Source organism: Meles meles, chromosome 2 (assembly GCF_922984935.1).
Source record: "Meles meles chromosome 2, mMelMel3.1 paternal haplotype, whole genome shotgun sequence".
In the NCBI taxonomy this organism is placed as follows: Eukaryota; Metazoa; Chordata; class Mammalia; order Carnivora; family Mustelidae; genus Meles; species Meles meles.
In genome coordinates this window covers 52,354,360-52,373,907 of record NC_060067.1, presented here as the reverse complement: position 1 = coordinate 52,373,907, position 19,548 = coordinate 52,354,360, and the positions used below count along the sequence as shown (strand labels likewise).

Here is a 19,548-nt window from a genome sequence, read left to right as displayed (position 1 = left end):
CTCACCCTTTATTTTCTCTTCACGCTTTAAAAATGTAATATGAAAATATCTTAATCTTTATGTCACTAGCCTTGTGGATGGCCTGATTCACAGTAACTTCAACAATGACTGTAAGGCTAGAAATGATGCAATCTTGCAAAATAAATGTGCTCGCTCATGCACATTCTCTCTTTCAATCTAAAGTTTTCTACTTGATGAAGTGAAGAATGCTTACCTCATGCATTTAATACTATGACTACATTAAATTTGAGATATTTTAATCCACAAGTTAAATAGTAATTCAGTGCCTAACAGGATATTTTGATTTAAATTCCTTTTGTTTCCCTTGGGTGGAAAGTTGAACTTGACCACACCTATATAACTGGCTTTTTTTTTTTTTTTGGTTTTTTTTTTTTTTTTACTTTATTTTATTTTTTCAGTGTTCCAAGGTTCATTGTTTAGGCACCACACCCAGTGCTCCATGCACTACGTGCCCTCCGTAATACCCACCACCAGGCTCACCCAGCCCCCATTCCTCTCCCCTCCAAAACCCTCAGTTTGTTTCTCAGAGTCCACAGTCTCTCATGGTTCATCTCTACCTCCAATTCTTGAAGATTGAAAAAGAGTCCCAGGAAATATCCACCTGAGACATTTGTTTGGGGGCATACTTGCTAATAAGAACATGACTTCAGATCTTGATTTTTTAAGAAAACTATGTACAGAGAATTGATAAGTGTCTAAACACCCACCAAATAAGTACTATAAAACATTCCAATACTAAATTTCACACATAAAGAAGAAACAGGTGAAAATCTTGTATCTGTAATATCATTCAACCTTTCTTCATGGGTCAACATTTACAGGACAGGCAATACTATGGGTTTCTATGGTACACAAATTGCCCATCAAATTGCCCACTCAAATTACCATTGTCATATTACAATCCTCACAAATTGTTTCCATTTATTTAGATGTAGAAGAATATATTGGTTATCATGAGCCACATCTAGAGTTGGGCATAATATGGTACATGAAGATGCAGTTCTCAAATCAATAAAGAATTTGGATAGTTAATCATGAATTGTACCTCACTGCACTGAACATGCCACTGACATGTAATATTTGCTTATTGGATTTCTGACAAGTATTATATATAACAAAGGATCTTTAAAAATCCTTTTATTTTCATGATAAGTAAAGCCAAATATATGTGTTTGTAAAACCTACTCTTTGAAGAGTGATTTGCCGTGATAAAAATATGTAAAATGTTCCTGGTAAAATAAAATTATTTTATCTGGACAAATTTTTACTACTGAATTTGTATTCTCTATTACAAAGATTATCTTAGATGAATTAACAGCTAAATTATTTATTTACAAGCAGTCATAGGCATTGTCAAAACTTATGTGAAAAGCTCTCAGAAGGGGCACCTGGGTGGCTCAGTGGATTAAGCCGCTGCCTTCGGCTCGGGTCATGATCTCAGCGTCCTGGGATCGAGCCCCGCGTCGGGCTCTCTGCTCCGCGGGGAGCCTGCTTCCTTCTCTCTCTGCCTACCTCTCTGCCTACTTGTGATCTCTCTCTCTCTGTCAAATAAATAAAATTAAAAAAAAAAAATTTAAAAAAAAAAAAAGAAAAGCTCTCAGAAAAGGAAGGGGCTTTCCTCTAACTTGTGATAACACCAATAAAATACATCAAAGGAGAGTTTGTATCCATGAAAATTTCTTTGTACTTAAAATTTTCTGTGTTTGTGTAAAGGCATGGATATTTTGGATATCAAATGAAAGGCAACTGCCAATACAGAGTATGTATTGGGAAATTAACCTGTTTTCGAATGTAAAACATCACTGTTTACTCAGATCACATCTTTAATTGAAAAAGTGAGAATAAAGAGCTTTTTGGTAAAATGAAAAAAAGAAATCATGCAAGGCTCTCTAGTATTGTTTTAAATTTTTGATAACTACAAAGATATATGCTGATTGTTCAGGATACAATTAGCAACTGCTTGCATATCCAACCTTAAAGCAAATTCTTTAAACTAATTCAACTCTGCTTCCTACTTCTTCATTAATTACTAGCCAAGGGACTTGAAAGTGTCCTAATGAATTTTACATTAGATACTGCAACATGAACAGTGTATATTATCACAGCATCTAGTAAGTGCATAAATTGGCTTTTCCAAGTTGCATTTTCAGTGGTTGTAAAGATTCCAGCTAGATCTTACAATGTTTAATATCAGAGCCTGAGCAGAAAAGATTTTTACAAGAAACAAGTTACTGTAATCACATTTCTCAAGCCATAAATCTATCTCACTACTGTATAATAATCTGTCCTATTTCTCAAAGTTCTTTTGTTCTGTTTTGTTTTTCATTTTGTGGCTCAGAAAGAGGAGAAGGTGTCCCACCTATATTGATTTCTAAATATGCATTAAATAGGTCTGGAAAAATTGCTGCTATGTCAGTTTTCCATAAATTTCATATTATAAATTGCTATCCAGTTATTGGACACCCACTATATTTCAGATTCAATATTTATGGTTTACAACTTTGCAACTATTTACCATCTTCATAAAATTCCTTGAAAATGAAAGTTTAAGAAAACTAGACATGGACTGAGCAAAAAAGGCAGAACACTACCCCTAAATCCAGTAAGAAACAGGCAGAATCTTAAAATTGGCTTATCAAAGAGGAAAATACAGACTACCATGGAAACCTCATAGAAAGCTTTCTTTTATAAAATATTTCTCTAACTTGATAGCATGATAAAAGAGCATTGTCCAATGAGACATGCTGTCACAAATGGCACACCATCCTTAATGGAAAGTTTAAAGCCAATGTCGTATTGATACTATTGATCACATTGATACGATAAAGCAGTCATACTGACGGGACCATGTATTAGTAACCGGAGTATAAAAAAACTGGGTGGAAAATACAACAGAGCTCAAAGTTAACAAAAGTCAGGTACAGACTCTCAGTTGTTACCCTTAAAAGAATCAGAAGTCACCACAATTTGCCCTACTTAAAGATCAGCATCTGAAAACAATCCCAATAATGTTTATTAATACTTAATGCTCCCAGAAATTGATTTTTACAGTTTTTCTCTCAAAAGTTGTTTTTCCTTATCAGGGTATCGACAGAATCATACATGTAATTCTGCTGTTGACCATAAAGAGTTTATGTCCTAGAGCAAATGTTGCTCACATTCATCTCTCAGTCTCTGCATCACAACGTGTAGGTTTACATGTGCTCCTTCTGGTTACTTAAAGAAAACAAATACGCATTGAAAAAGCAAATCTAACAATAGTGCTTCATTGGCCAATATCAAACGGTAGCATGGTATCAAGCAACTTTGTCTCTCAGAAGTTTGGTGGTCCATTAAAAATACCTCTTGTCGGAGTCAAAGTAGTCTGGGTCCCACCTGTCACTACCTTAATGATGGCACTGCCTAGCAATTTCACGGGCAGCAAAACTACTGGTTTGGGCTCATAATTCTGGAACATCTTAAAAATATTTTCTTGCTATCAACACTTAGATTTAAATAGAGTTTCCATTTCAATCGTGCAAATTTTTAAACATCAAAATAACTGCAATGAAACAAATACCAAACCTCTCATGGACATTTTACTCTTTAGCTGTTTTCACATTTGATCACATTTTGCCAGAAACTGAGAAATTCAAAAGAAATGGCCTTAACTCTTTCATGGACCCAGTTCTGTGAACAACTACTAGAAATCATCTATGCATCTATGCATCTATGCATCAAGAGTTCTAGAGAATTTCTAAATACCTCCAAGAGGACAACAGATAAGTGATTTTCCAACAATCTGCAGCAAAGCAGGAGAGAGGAGGAAACCCCTTACACAAGCATGCATTTAAAAAAAAAAAAAATCTTTCTAGTCTGCAGACACGGCTTCCTGAGATTGAGGCACATTTAACAGCAACACTGCCAAAAAGACATAAAAGATACATCCACAGAATCCAGTTCTCGCCCCAAATTAGAGCTGCACTGCACACATTTTTAGAAATGTGAATCTCAGCAAACACAATTGTATTTTATTGACAACATTAAAAATAAACACAACAAAGAAATAGTGAGCCTTTCCTACTCCGTTTCATTCCCATGCTCTACCAGCCTCTTTTATTTAAAAAAAAAAAAGTCATTACCTGTATGAAGAGAACCTGTTAATAGTCTGAGAAGGTACTGGGCAAATTTCAGTATTTCACGTTTACACCGCTTTCTACAGCCACTCATCTTAAGCAACAAGGTATTCCTCTGGTGAGAGCCAGAAGTCTTTGCCAATTAAAAAAAAAAAAAGAAAGAAAAAGAAAGAAAGAAAGAAAAAAAAAAGACAATCTCTGAGGGGAAACTTCTGTCTCAGTTTATGTCACAGGCTGCCTTACAACTCCTGTGGAATTAGCTGGGAGTGTCTGAATCAGAAATTCCTTTAAAAAGCTAGAGAAGCCGGATACGGATAGGACAGTAACAGGGTGGGGAAAAGGGTTGCTTCTCAGGATGGTCACCAAGTTCTTCTGTGGCAATAGATTGGCTGCCGGCTCCCACTTGTAGTAACCCACTGTGGTTCAGCTCAGCAGCCCCTCTCCAGGAGCAATTGCAACCTCACGGACCATTCACAGGGAGGCGGGGACTGTGATGCCAGCTCATCAATGAATCAGCATGTAAGCAGGTGAGGGGACAGATGACAGGTCACTGGGGCTGAAACCCTTTGGGCACCAATAAAAAAAGAAACTGCTAATGCAATCAAGCCCGCAGGGAAAGAATATCAGGGTCTAAAGCTATACAAAATGATTCTTACACGCCCCCCACAAAAAAGGAAAGTAGAATAGCATGCTGTTCAAGGTCAGACATCAGACAATTCGCTGATACAGTGTTAATCAGATTCAGAAAGCCTAAATGGTAAAAAGGCACATCTGAGGAGCTGACCCTGATTCTAAACAGAGATGAAGATTTACCACCAAATGGAGTCAAAGCTGTTTTGTCACAGATAAATACATTCTATTTCATAGGCACTGAGGTGGAAAAGAAGCTGTTTCCTAAATTTGGATATGTTTTCGGCACTGTCCAGGTTCAAGTATTTGGAAATTTTAAAAAAATAAAAATAAAATAAAAAATTGGTCTCGTTCAAAATACAGTAGCCTGGAAACCACAAGTCTTAAGCCCCAGTACTTTGCCTCCAGGCAACTGAGCTCCAAAACTAATTTCCTGCATTAACCTAAGAGAAAGAGCTGACTCAGTTTCTCCATATTTCTAAAAGGCAAAATGCAACTTGCTAACTCCCTACCGACCAGCTTATTTTGAATTAATAGTGAGAACAAGTGGGAGAGTTTGCAGTTTTCACAAAGTATTCTTCCATTCAAGGCAGGTTGTAGAGGTAGGAAGTGAAATGAAAGCCAGAAAACTATAGGCTCATCGTCTTTGAAGGTACAGAGGTTTTGTTGTTTTTATTCTTGAGTGCCTTGGGCAGTTTCTGGGATTTGTCTACGCTCTAATTTATATTCCCAGGGTGTTTGTTTCTGCTTGTTTGTATAAATATAAATATTATCTCCACGAGATTTAATAGACATAGAATGTGCATCCTCTGTATTTAAATACCTAGACAAGTCTTTTTTGTTGTTGTTTTTTCCCCTGACAGGTGTAACAATCCTAGTTGAAACTAATATTTTCCAATAGTATTATGCATGAAATGATGTTCTTTTACAATAAAGAGAGAAGTACTCTTAGAATCATAAACTTAAACAGACTGAGGAGTAACTCACTCTTTCTAGAAAGTTCCCACATTCCCAGACACTACAGTATAACCATTTGAATAGGATAATGAAACATACTTTCTAGGAATTTTGAAAACGTGTACTGAAAGTGTCTCAGATAAAAACAATTTCATACACAAAGTTTAACAACTTAAGTTTTGAAGTCCTTGCTCATACATATTTGTAGGAATAATGATGTCAAGTTTGAAATAGGCAGAAGAAACACTACTGTAGTTCCATAGTCGGGCTAATTATTCTAAAGCCTCATTCTCTTATTTATAAAATGGGGACCTAGATAATATATTTGTTTGTTGAAAAGTAAAATAAGATATGGCAGAGATGAAGAAATGATGTACTGAGCACCCATTACATTCCATGTATGGTTCTAGGGCTGGAATAGAGCAATAATGGAGAAAGACACAACTCTGGCACTAGAACCACGTGTGGAACATAACGAGTGCTCAGTACATCATTTCTACTTAAATTATATAGTATTCATGGCACTGAGACCTCAGTATAAAAAACATTTTAGCAAAAAAAAAAAGAAAGAAAGAAAATATCACATGTGGGTAAGAGCTAGGGAGACTATGAAACTAGATTGGTAGAATAGAACGTGAGAGGTCAGGAGAGGCATCTCTAAGAAAAGACAAGGAGCCAATGATCAACCATAAAATGCTTAGGGGAAGGAACACATCAAGTGAAGGGAAGTTTGTACAAAGACCCCAAGCTGGGAAAGATTTCAGTATCCTAAAGGAACGGAAAGAGGGATTGGCCACTGAAACATATTGAGCCCAGAGAGACTTAAAAAAGAAGATTTCATGTAGACAGACAGGGCTACTAGACAGAGCCTACAAGTGTGTAGGGCCATAGAGCCAGGGTAAGGAGTTTGGATCTAGTCTATATGGGCTGGAAGGTCATTCCTGGCACTTGGGAAATTATATGATCCCATCTGCTACACAAAGGATGAACTGTAGGGCCTTAAGAGCAGAAGAAGGAATACCTATGAGGAGCATCACAATGGTAGTATGGCCTAGACAGGAAAGGAGAGAAAATACCAAGGAATCTACAACAACAACAACAAAACTCCTAGAATTAATTGGCGAGTTTAACAAGGTCATAGGACACTAGCTAAACACTGAATCATACTACTGAGAGATCAATTGTACTAGCAAAAAAACCTATGGACACTGAAATTTAAAAAAACAATACCATTGATAATTGCTAGAAAACAAATATTTTCTAGCAATTATCAATGGTATAAAATCTAACAAAAATCAAACAAAAAAATCTAACAAAAAATGTGCAAAACTTGTATTCTGAAAATGATAAAAACTCAGATACAAAAATAAAAGAATATTTAAATAAATGGAGAGACATAGTATGTTCATATACCGGGAGACTCAACTTAGTAAAGATGCCAATTCTCCCCAAACTTACGTCCAGGTTTAATGTAAGTCCAAAAATTTCAATCTCAAAATCATAATCAGATTTTTAAAAATATAGACAAGATGTGTGTGTGTGTGTGTGTGTGTGTGTGTGTGTGTGTGTGTGTGTGAGAGAGAGAGAGAGAGAGAGAGAAAGGACAAAGTAACCTGAATAGCTAAAATGATTTTGAAAAGTAGAGTAAGTCTTGAAATCATTGTACCTGATTTCAAGAGGTATATAGCTAAATAATCAAGACTGTGTGCTAATGGTAGAGAGATGGACACATAGTTCAATGGAACAGAATAGAAAGCCTAGAAATAGATCCACACAATTATGCACAAGTGATTTTTGACAAAAAATGCCAAGAGCAAGTCAATGAAGGAAACAACCCTTCAACAAAGGCAAGCCGACAATTAGACATCTTCAAGCAAAAAGTGAACTTTAACCAAGGTCTCATAGTTTATATAAATATTAGCTCTCACTGAATCACATACTTATATGTAAAACTATACAAGTTTAAGGGGGAAAATAGGAGAAATTTTTCAAGATATTGAGCCAGATTTCTAAGACTTCACACCTATGGTATTACTTATAAAGCAGAAAATGAGGGGTGCCTGGAGGGCCTCAGAGACTGAAGTGTCTACCTTCAGCTCAGATCATGATACCAGGTTTCTGGTATCTCATCAGGCTCTCTGCTCAGTGGGGAGCCTGCTTCTCCCTCTCCCTCCGCCAGCTGATCTTCCTGCTTGTGCTCTCTATCAAATAAGTAAATAATGGTTTTTAAGCAGAAAATGGTAAGTTGAATGTCATCGAATTTAAAAACTCACTCATCAAAGACCCTGCTGAAAGAATGAAAAGATAAGCTATGGGATGGGCACAAATATTTGCAAACCACTTATCTGACAAAAGACTAATATCTAGAATATATGAAGAACTTTCAGAACTCAATAGTAAAAAGCACATAATCCAAGTGAACAGGAACAAAAGAAAAACAGAGACATTTCATGGAAAAAGAATATAGAGATGGTCCCCGAATTACTATTGTTTGATTTTACAATGGTGCAAAGTGATTTGTACCCAGCAAAAACTCTACTTCAAATTTTGACCTTTGATCTGGGCCAGTGACATGCAGTGAAACACTCTCTTGTGATACTGGGCAGCCACAGCTCCCAGTTAGCCACACAATCACTGGTGTAAGCAACCAATACACTTACAACTATTCCATATCCATAGAGCCATCTTGTTTCTCACATCCAATACCATGCTCGATAAACTGCATGATACAGTCAACATTTTACTCTAAATAGAGTACACTATTGTACACCAACTGAATGCTGATGTAAGTATACTGAGCAAGTTTAAGGCAGGCTTGGCTAAGCTAGAATGTTCAGTAAGTTAGATATAGTAAATGCATTTTTGACTTATCATATTTTCAACTGATGATGAGATAGAACCCACCATAGGTTGAGGAAGATCCATACAAAGGGCATATAAGCAAGCGCAAAGATTTTCAATCTCCTTAGTCACTACTGACATGCAAAATAAAACTATAATGCGGCATCATGACACATCTACCACAATAGGTAAAATGAAAAAATAGTGGTAAGACAGGGCTGGCAAAGAGGCAGAGAAACTGGAACTTTAATATATTGCTGGTAAAAATGAAAAATGGTATAGCCATTCTGAAGAACGGTCTGATAGTTCTTTAAAATTCTAAAAATATACCAACCATATAACTCAGCAATTACACTCCTGAGCATTTATCCCAAGGAAATAAAAATCTATACTCAGGCAAAATCTCTGATGTAAATTCTTACAGTATTTCTGCTTATAATACCCCAAACTGGAAACAACCTAGATGCCCTTCAAGAGGCAAATGGCAAACAAACCATGCTGCTTCCGTTCTATGGAATACTACACGGTAGTAAAATGAACCTCTTACATACACAACTTGGATGAATCTCAAGGGAATTATGCTGAGTGAAAAAAGCCTACCTTAAAAGGTTACATACTTCATGATTCCATTTATGTAACATTCCTGAAATGGCAAATTTATAGAGAGAGGCCAGATTAGTGGACACCAAGGATTAAGATAATAGTAAGGAACACAAGGAAGTAGATCTAGCTATTAAAGAGCAATACGATGGAAATGTTTCCTCTTCTGACTGTATCACTGTCAATATTCTAGCTGTGATATCCTATTATGGTTTCTGAAAGATGTTATCACTGGAGGAAACTGGATGCTTTACCTTGGGATCTCTGGGTAATTTCTTACAATTGCATGTGCATCTACAATTATCTCAAAAGAAAAGTTTACTTCAAAATTAAATAAATAAAAATTTTTTAAAATACCGTTCTAGTGATGATGAGCATTTTTTCATGTGTCTGATAGCCATTTGTATGTCCTCATTGGAGAAGTGTCTGTTCATATCTTCTGCCCATTTTTTGATATGATTATCTGTTTTGTGTGTGTTGAGTTTGAGGAGTTCTTTATAGATCCTGGATATCAACCTTTTGTCTGTACTGTCATTTGCAAATATCTTCTCCCATTCCGTGGGTTGCCTTTTTGTTTTGTTGACTGTTTCCTTTGCTGTGCAGAAGCTTTTGATCTTGATGAAGTCCCAAAAGTTCATTTTCGCTTTTGTTTCCTTGGCCTTTGGAGACATGTCTTGAAAGAAGTTGCTGTGGCTGATATCGAAGAGGTCACTGCCTATGTTCTCCTCTAGGATTCTGATGGATTCCTGTCTCATGTTGAGGTCTTTTATCCATTTCGAGTTTATCTTTGTGTATGGTGTAAGAGAATGGTCGAGTTTCATTCTTCTACATATCGCTGTCCAGTTTTCCCAGCACCATTGAAGAGACTGTCTTTTTTCCATTGTATATTTTTTCCTGTTTTGTCGAAGATTATTTGACCATAGAGTTGAGGGTCCATATCTGGGCTCTCCACTCTGTTCCACTGGTCTATGTGTCTGTTTTTATGCCAGTACCACGCTGTCTTGGTGATCACAGCTTTGTAGTAAAGCTTGAAATCAGGTAACGTGATGCCACCCGTTTTGTTTTTGTTTTTCAACATTTCCTTAGCAATTCAGGGTCTCTTCTGATTCCATACAAATTTTAGGAGTATTTGCTCCAGCTCTTTGAAAAATACCGGTGGAATTTTGATCGGAATGGCATTAAAAGTATAGATTGCTCCAAGCAGTATAGACATTTTAACAATGTTTAGTCTTCCGATCCAAGAGCACGAAAAAATGCTCATCATCACTAGCCATCAGGGAGATTCAAATTAAAACCTCATTGAGATATCACCTTACATCAGTTAGAATGGCCAAAATTAGAAAGACAGGAAACAACGTGTGTTGGAGAGGTTGTGGAGAAAGGGGAACCCTCTTACACTGTTGGTGGGAATGCAAATTGGTGCAGCCACTCTGGAGAACAGTGTGGAGATTCCTCAAGAAATTAAAAATGGAGCTTCCCTATGACCCTGCAATTGCACTGCTGGGTATTTACCCCAAAGATACAGATGTAGTGAAAAGAAGAGCCATCTGTACCCCAATGTTTATAGCAGCAATGGCCACAGTCGCCAAACTGTGGAAAGAACCAAGATGCCCTTCAACAGAAGAGTGGATAAGGAAGATGTGGTACATATACACAATGGAGTATTATGCCTCCATCAGAAAGGATGAATACCCAACTTTTGTAGCAACATGGACGGGACTAGAAGAGATTATGCTGAGCGAAATAAGTCAAGCAGAGAGAGTCGAGTATCATATGGTTTCACTTATTTGTGAAGCATAACAAAGAACATGGAGGACATGGGGAGATGGAGAGGAGAAGGGAGTTGTGGGAAATTGGAAGGGGAGATGAACCATGAGAGACTATGGACTCTAAAAAACAACCTGAGGGTTTTGAAGGGGCGGGGGGTGGGAGGTTGGGGAACCAGGTGGAGGGTAATAGAGAGGGCATGTATTGCATGGAGCACTGGGTGTGGTGCAAAAACAATGAGTACTGTTGCGCTGAAAATAAATAAATAAATTTTTTAAATAAAGGAAAAAAATACCATTTTAGCATCTACTAGGCATTACTATTTTACTTTACTTTACTGTTCTGAATATACACAAGTAAACCAAACAGACAAAACCAGTGATTCACAGAACTTATAATGGGGAAAAAGAGCCAATACAATGTGGCAAGAATGGACTATGCTGAATGGAGGGAGGGGAGAGCAGTGGTGGTAAATCAGGGTCATCGGAAAACTCTTCACTGAGGTGACATTTAAGCAAAGATTTGAAGGAGGTGCGAGCATGAGCCACATGGACACCTTGAGTACCTGCATGGGTATCATCTTTCTATAGCTCCTGGACAGTCTGTCAGTATTCTGCTGTTCATTCTGTTGGGGAACTTCTTGAAATCAGCCCTCTGGAAAGTTTCAATTTTGATGTGGAAGCCCAGAGCCCCAACATGATCAATCTTTTCTCTAGGGAACAAAAATCGCTGATTTTTTGTTGGGGAGCCCATTGACTGTATCTATTTATTGTTGGGAGGTGTGTAGGAGAAATATTGTTGCTTAAAGCTATCCTTAGGAAAACAAAACAAAATTAAGACAATAAATAGAAAAGGCTACAGAGTATTAGAAAATAAAAAAGAAAAATGCCCTTAATTATCAGCTAATTTGACTAGTATCATTACCTCCAATAATATCAATAACCAAAGTTAAAAGTTCAAAAATAACAAATGTCCTTAATGTTTCAGAAATGCTTGTCCAATGCCACTGTCATTCACAGAGAAATGTGAGTGAACTTTACAGCATCTAACAAAGGCTCAAAGGTTTTACAGAGGAACAAACTACTTAGCACTTCAGCACATGGTACAGAGGCCGCTAACATTTCTTGCAGTAAAGTTACAGCTAAATTTAATGTAGGGACTGGCGTACCATGTGGTATGAACCAAAGGTTCTATGAGGGATGATTCTACAAGCAACCACTAGTCTTTTTAAGTAAGTTACTGAGGAACATGAAAGTGCAGACTCCTTTTAAGATGTGTTTTTCCTCATTGCATTTTGGATAATTTTTTTTTTTTTTTTACTACATCTTTTTGAGAAGTCCAAGAAAAGCAAGTCTTAAATATGCTTGGGTCACCTTTTGCTCTTTAAAATGGAAAAATAAGCAGGACAGATTGATTAAGGGAAGAGGGTTGGCCTTCCTTCAAGGAAGAGAGAAGTCAGTGATTGCAAAGAAGACTTGCCACAATAGAGTTTTCCCCCAAATTCTGTTTCTCTCAATAGATCTTGGTGTGTTCTGTGTGTCTCAGTGGGAATAGACATTGTTATGCTTTTCAGATTGTCACAAGTTGCAAAATTAAACATGTGCAGCTTAAAAATAGCTCACCATGGGGCTGCAGAGAGAAGCAGAGCAGAGCCTTGCGGCAAAGTCACAGGTTTTGAAAGTGGGTCTTGATAAAATATCAGACTAGCTAGCATCCATTAGAGAAGAATGTCCCAATGCCAGGTCCATTATTATTCCAGAAACATCACTATTCACCTACTTCAATAAATAAGGAACATACCAACATGCTTTTTTGCATCAAGTTTAGAAACAGCTTTGTGAATACAAAGCAAGTCAAACTTTAACTTACTGGCTCGACAAGTCTCTCTCTCGTGTACCTGGGTCTAAAGCAACCAAAACCCATCTAATTAGCATTCTAGATCATACCTAGATAATGCACTTTTTCAGGTGTCCTACCGTAACTTAATGGCCTCATACAATGAGACCCAAACTATTGATCAAAATTATGTACCATTATGCCTTCAGCTCAGGTCAAGGTCCCAGGGTCCCGGGATCGAGTCCTGCATCAGGCTTCCTGCTCAGTGGGAAACCTACTTCTCCCTCTCCCACTCCTGCTTGTGTTCCCTCTCTTGCTGTCTCTCTGCCAAATAAATAAACCATAAATGACTCTTAATCTCACAAAACAAACTGGGGGTTGCTGGGGGGAGGTGGCGTTGGGAGAGGGGGAGGGGGTTATGGACATTGGGGAGGGTATGTGCTATCGTGAGTGCTGTGAAGTGTGTAAACCTGGCGATTCACAGACCTGTACCCCTGGGGATAAAAATACATTATATGTTTATTAAAAAAAAAAAATTTGGAAGGGGAGGCGAACCATAAGAGACTATGGACTCTGAAAAACAACCTGAGGATTTTGAAGGGTCAGGGGTGGGAGGTTGGGGGAACAGGTGGTGGGTAATAGGGAGGGCACGTTTTGCATGGAGCACTGGGTGTTGTGCAAAACCAATGAATACTGTTACGCTGAAAAAATAAATAAATTTAAAAAAATAAAAAATAAATAAACAAACAATAAGCAAATAAATATGTATCATTAATACAAATATTTACATGTGACTATATCCATTACTACAAATTACAAGTGTCTTTGAAAAATAGGAGGGCTGAAGAAGTGAAATGTTTTCCAGAAGATGAAATTCTAGCTATTATTATTTTTTTTTTTTTTTGCTTTCCTTTGTTTTTAAGAGGAAGAGTCACAGTTTTTCCAACATGAGTGTTCAGAGATAAGTAAAAAGTGTTTATGACCTAAGTGTATATTTTAGGGAAATGGTCCACTGGAAATATGTGCTAGCTAGAGCTGTGGGCTCCTTCTGTGGGGTTCCACCCACCTGGCTCCCTATGTAAAAGCCTTATTATTATTGTTATGGGAGCTGGGAACAGATGCATTTTTCTGATGGAAGAGCCCAGAGAGTCAGAGTCAGATGAATGCATACTACTTAAAAGAACGTAAAAATAGGGGCACCTGGGTGGCTCAGTGAGTTAAAGCCTGTGCCTTCAGCTCAGGTCATGATCCCAGGGTCCTGGGATCTAGCCCCACATCTGACTCTCTGCTCAGCGGGGAGCCTGCTTCCCTTCCTCTCTCTGCCTGCCTCTCTGCTTACTTGTGATCTCTGTCTGTCAAATAAATAAATAAAATCTTAAAAATATATATATTGAAGAGTCTTACAAGTAGAGATACGGCTGAGATTGTGGGTATAGAAATGAGCTCTGTGTCAGCATGTGGTACTTTGAAGGACAGCAAACTGAGGGCCATCAGGAGGAAAGTTGCCACCTTCTCAGGCCCAGATTTATGCCCAGATTTAAAAAAAATAAAATTAAAATTAAAAAAAAAAAAAAAAGAGGATCTGGCATGTCCCAAGGCCCATTCTTCCACAGAATGAGGTTGAAAACTATGTCCTGAAAGAATTTACATTAGCTTATTTTCTTTGTGATTTATTATTATTTTTGCCACTTTTTGACGAGGCCTATAGAGTAAGGAACTGGTGTTCTAATTTACTCCTGGAATTAAATATCGAGTAATTTACTCAGACCCATTTTACTTGGGTATGAGGCAGCCTTGCAATCTCTTGTGGTTATTGGCAGTATTAAAACAAGATCTTATAAAATATAACAATTTTACAGTGTTCATATATACGTATATATATTTTTTTTCTTTACTGAGATCCCTAGAACTTATCCATATCACTTTTATCTACACTCCTACCCTGTTTTCTTCAACACAGGGGTTGGGGCCTATTTACATCAGAACCACCTAGAATTCCTATTTAATATACAGATTTCATGGTCCCCACCTTCAACATAAAGATACAGAATCCAGGAGTACGTGGTAGAGAGTCTTAGAAATTTAGTATCTCCTGCATTCTCAAAAATGCAGAATTTTGATAATCTAAGCAACCAAAGCCAATTACACTTTTGGAATGCAAAGTCAAGGAAAAGGCAAATTGAAAGTTAAAGATGATAAAATTATGGATCTATAAAGGTTCCAATAATCCATCAGACAGTTCAGTCTAAATCTACCTGCAGTTACTCTGAGGTTGGGATGTGGTCTTGGTAAAGCAGCCCCAGGCTTCCGTTTCAAAACAAAGCACAAATGTCAAGGAAGCTCCATTTTCGATTATATCAAAGGCAATGGATAGAAAGGTTTAAAGCAATCATGTTGCTCATTTGGCTTCAGAAAAGCCATCAGCCACAAGCAGTCCTGTGGTGTCTATTTGACTCTAATGGGCACACATAGGCTTGGTGACACAGCCTTTTATACCATTTTCCCAGAATGGCCAGTGTATTTAAAAACAGGCCACATCTATGATTCAAAATTTAGCATCCAGCACGTTACTTTTCTTTCCTCCTCTACCACATTTTTGGAAGATTAGCCTTTCTATTTTGATTCGCATATTAACGATTTGGTTAATATAATTATGAGTCAGCCAAACTTCAAATAGTGAGGTTGGTTTGGTCTGGTTTGTTTTGTAAGGGAGGGCCACAGGACTTTCTGCCTCCTTCTCTTGCAAAGTGAGATGTCAGAAAAGACAGTTTTGGGGTCTGGGGTAACTAAGTGAAGAGCAACATATAATTGAAAAAAATGGAAGGAAGTAATAAATATGTAAGTCTTCCCCTAATCTCCAACTAACATAAACAAATGCTGGGTTGATTTAGGACAGTCTTACCTGGGTTTCTATCACTTACTAGGCAGATGTCAGGAACTAGGTTTCAGATGATGTTAGGGTACATACTGGGCATTTAGAAATGATGATCTAGCATTCAGTACAAAGGTTAAGATTGAAGGTCACATTTAGAAGCCATCTGTGTAGAAGTGACAGTTATAGCTGGATATGGATGGAACCCCTGATGGAGAGAGAGGTGACCTACAAGTCTCCTGTCACACGGTCTCAGTTATAAATGGCTTTGCCCTACTTTTCATTCAAGACAGAACTGCCTTACACTACTTGTCATAAGACAGGTAGGTCTCTCAAAAGACGCAAATTTTAAAAAATCATAGAAGAGCTTAAAATCAAACACAAGAAAACAAAGACAATCTAAAGACTGTAAGAAATAATGGTGATTACTGAAATATTCTTGATTTGTGCAACAATGACAACAAAAAGGAGTTCCTCCCTTATATAAACAGCTAGAAATATGAGATGCAATGGCATTCAGTGACCACAGAAACATAATTACTCAGTACTAGCTGACACCAGATTATGATTCTTTTTAGTGTGAATAATTGCTTTTGTAAAGTTCCTGCTTAAGTTTCCATGGATGCTTTTATGACCAAACTTTGGCCATGGTCAAATGCCTAAAAAGCAACGCTTATCCTAGTCCTGGAGATAATAATCACCTACATCCGAGCATGACAACCACTGGAGCTGCAGGGACACACCAATTTCAGATTCAGTGAGCATGCCACTATGGAAAGCAAAGCAATGTAACACTCATGAAACACAACTGCTACCATCCTCTCTGAACTATACACTCTTGCCTTGACTTAACATCAAGCAAAATATGAGATTACACTGAAAATGCTTCTTTCAGACTTTGCATCACAATCCTAGTTTCAGTTTTGACTAGCCAGAGGAAAAGAAAGTCTTTGACTCCTCTGTGCCTTCTGCATGTCCTTGAGCATGCCCGAAGGATTCATTTCCAAACAGCAGTCTGAGGAGGAGCACACTGCACGGGCTCCCCTGGAAGCCGCCGCCATACACCCGTCTCATCAGAGCAATGTGATTAAATATTCAGGATCCTGCCACAATGGGGCAGAGCAAAGTAATGTGGGGCTCTGACCTTCTCCAGGAAAATCAGTCATGAAACAAATACATGACAATGGGTGACACTAACTATGTCCTATAACTGAAATCTTCCGAATGCAGTTTTCATGTTATATGCTGACCAGTACGGTAAATGCACTATTAAATTCTCACTGCCCAAGTCATAATAAAAGCCTCCCTAATGCACGCTTGCAAACCCATATTCAGACCCCTCCATAGCTGACCATCCACCCATTGTGAACTTCAGAACTGACATGCCAGGAGTGGGAGGCCATGGGATGAGCAGACTAAGTCAGGCCTGCATTCCGGATCTTTCAAGGACCAACGTTGGTCAGATGGCTATAGGGGTCCATTTCCCATCTGTAAAATGAGGGCATTGGATTCAATAACTCCCGCCTTCTTTTCCAACTCAAAAAAAAAAAAGTATAAATATCTACAAAAGGAGTTCTCTCTGTATCTATTTTAAATAGCCACATACTGGTCCAGAATATGGACATGCTTTCATCCATTCCTCACCCTTCCACCAACAAGTACTTGGGATGTTTTCAGTTGTCCAGAAACCACAAACAATACAGCATGAACAACCCTATGCTCACACCCTCAGGATGTGGAGCTTTTATTTCTAGAGGTGTGTGTATGAGAGGCATGCCTACTACACACTGGTAAGTGGGAAAACAAGTTACAAAAACATGTGTATAATCCTAATTTTTTGAAATAAAACTATGTTCTCTACCTGTGCATATTTCCTTAGCAAAGAATGACAGCCCAGTTCATTGGGGGAAGAGAACAAATGATATAAGAAAAAGGAAACTGAAGCAAAACACAAGCTCTTGTGATATAATGCTGACTTCTAATATATAAAACTATGAAATTTATGAAAATTACATTTCTATGAGAAATATGCATAGATTAAAGAAAAACATTAATCTCATTAAGTGATGAGTAATTTAGGCCATTTTTTACTTGAATTCCTTGTGGTATTTTTATACTGCTTTTGAAAAAAGTAACACATAGACAAAAGCGAAAATAATGAATCTACAATGTAAACCTCCTTTAGAGGTTCTATGCCTGCAAAATGCCAATGATATCTATTTACTGAATATGTTTCATGGTCAGGGCGTCACTGTGAAAAATTTTGTTGAGTTATCTAATCTTTGAAAGAGACATTTTAGATAGGCCTTTTTGTCATCCAAAAAGGATGGAGAAACTGAAACTGAGAAAGACTAACTCTCCTAAATTCAGCGTGGTATGAACTAATCCCATCTTAAATCTATTCCACTTTGCCTGACCCTACAACACATGCTCCAAAGCATGGTGGAATGTGATAACCCACCTCTCTACTTCCTGTGAAGACTGAAAGATCCATGAGAGTCAGTCATTTGGGCAAGAACCCTGAATCTCCCCATTTTCTATTTAGGGTAGTCATTAAATCTATAACAGATAAACCCTAGGTTTAAAAATATTCAAAGCAAAATTAATATAATTGTTTAGAAAAATAATAACAGATATTATTGAATAATGCTATTTTTACCATGCTGAAACATTTTTAATGGTAATGTAATTTTATATATGAGCCTATATACATCATTTGAGGAATTTTACAAGACAGAGCTTAACAAACTGAGCAGCATTTATTTATTTTACTGGGTTAGGTCTACTGCTGGTGCTGTAGGTTAACTCCTTGTGTGTCAGTGAAACTGAAAAAGTTCTTGCCGCAATGATTCATCAGTCTGAGAAGTACATTTTCCATATTTTTTAATCATTTTTTTCCTTTAACAAAGCATTAATTATTTCATGAGCATTGGGGAACATTTTGAAGATTTACCCACGGTCTATGAGCCCAGATGGATTTTTCTTCTACTGTAGCTCCTGAGACCTCTCTCATGTAGCCTACTCCCCAGATAAACTCTCCCCATACCTTTCTCCTGAGGTATGCCTAGAATCTCCATTTTATTTTGCTGCTGAAACAGATTCATTTCTATAAATGCTTGCTGTGGGACTCATAGCACAGACAAATAACCATGGGCAGCTGCTGTTGTGTGGGATTTAAGGGCATTTCTTTCTTTCTCTCTCTCCCACTCTCCCTTCCCCCCTCCCTACCTCCTCTTTCCTTCTTCCTTCTTTCTTTCCTTTCTTCCTTCCTTTCTTTCTTCCTCCCTCCCTCCCTTTCTTCCTTTCCTTCTTCCTTCCTTCCTTTCTTCCTAAAAAACTGGACATAACAACAATTAGCCCACTTAGTCTCCATTCTCCTCATTTCATAGCATTCCTGATTCAGCAGATAAAGTTGTATGGGCCTTCCCTCAATCACTGGACACCTTGGAAAGAACAAAGATCAAAGCCATGGGCCATCTGAGCTTCCCAGGCTAGCTCTCTCACTTAGTGTCTGTGATTTTGGCCAGATCACCTCAAAATATCTATCTAAGCCTCAATTTAATCATGTGTGATGCCTGCTGAATATACGTACCCAGTAAATTCTTTGAGAATCAAATAAGATCATATATATAAAACACACTGAAAAATATCTGGTTTATAGGAGATATTTCATCAAGGGAAGGTGTTGCTCACTAGATCCAAAAGTGAGAAAGAACTCTCTCTAAAGTAATCAACAGAGTCAGGGAAAATTCTAAAGTCCCACTAAGTGTCTAGGGGCATCTTCTTGAATACTGTTGGGGTTGTTATTTGGATAATAGTAGTACATTTTAATTAATTAATGTTTTATAGGTAATTTAAGATGACATGTGCATTCTTTCTTTTGACATGTAAACACTGGCTACATAGTCA

The 19,548-nt window shown here is 37.6% G+C and overlaps 1 protein-coding gene across 3 annotated transcripts in view; it reads right to left on the bottom strand.

Annotated features, from left to right (window-relative positions):
* KCNIP4 (potassium voltage-gated channel interacting protein 4) overlaps positions 1-19,548 on the bottom strand; it is a 1,210,542-nt gene that overhangs the window by 956,905 nt on the left and 234,089 nt on the right. Inside the window, exon 1 of one of the 3 annotated variants that reach the window (XM_045998525.1) lies at positions 4,143-4,382. The exons of the other annotated variants lie outside the window; for them this stretch is intronic. Within the exon in view, the coding sequence (XP_045854481.1) occupies positions 4,143-4,230 (88 nt within the window). The 5' untranslated portion in view covers positions 4,231-4,382. Of the gene's footprint in view, positions 1-4,142; positions 4,383-19,548 lie in introns of those variants that run through there. 3 annotated transcript variants of the gene reach the window in all.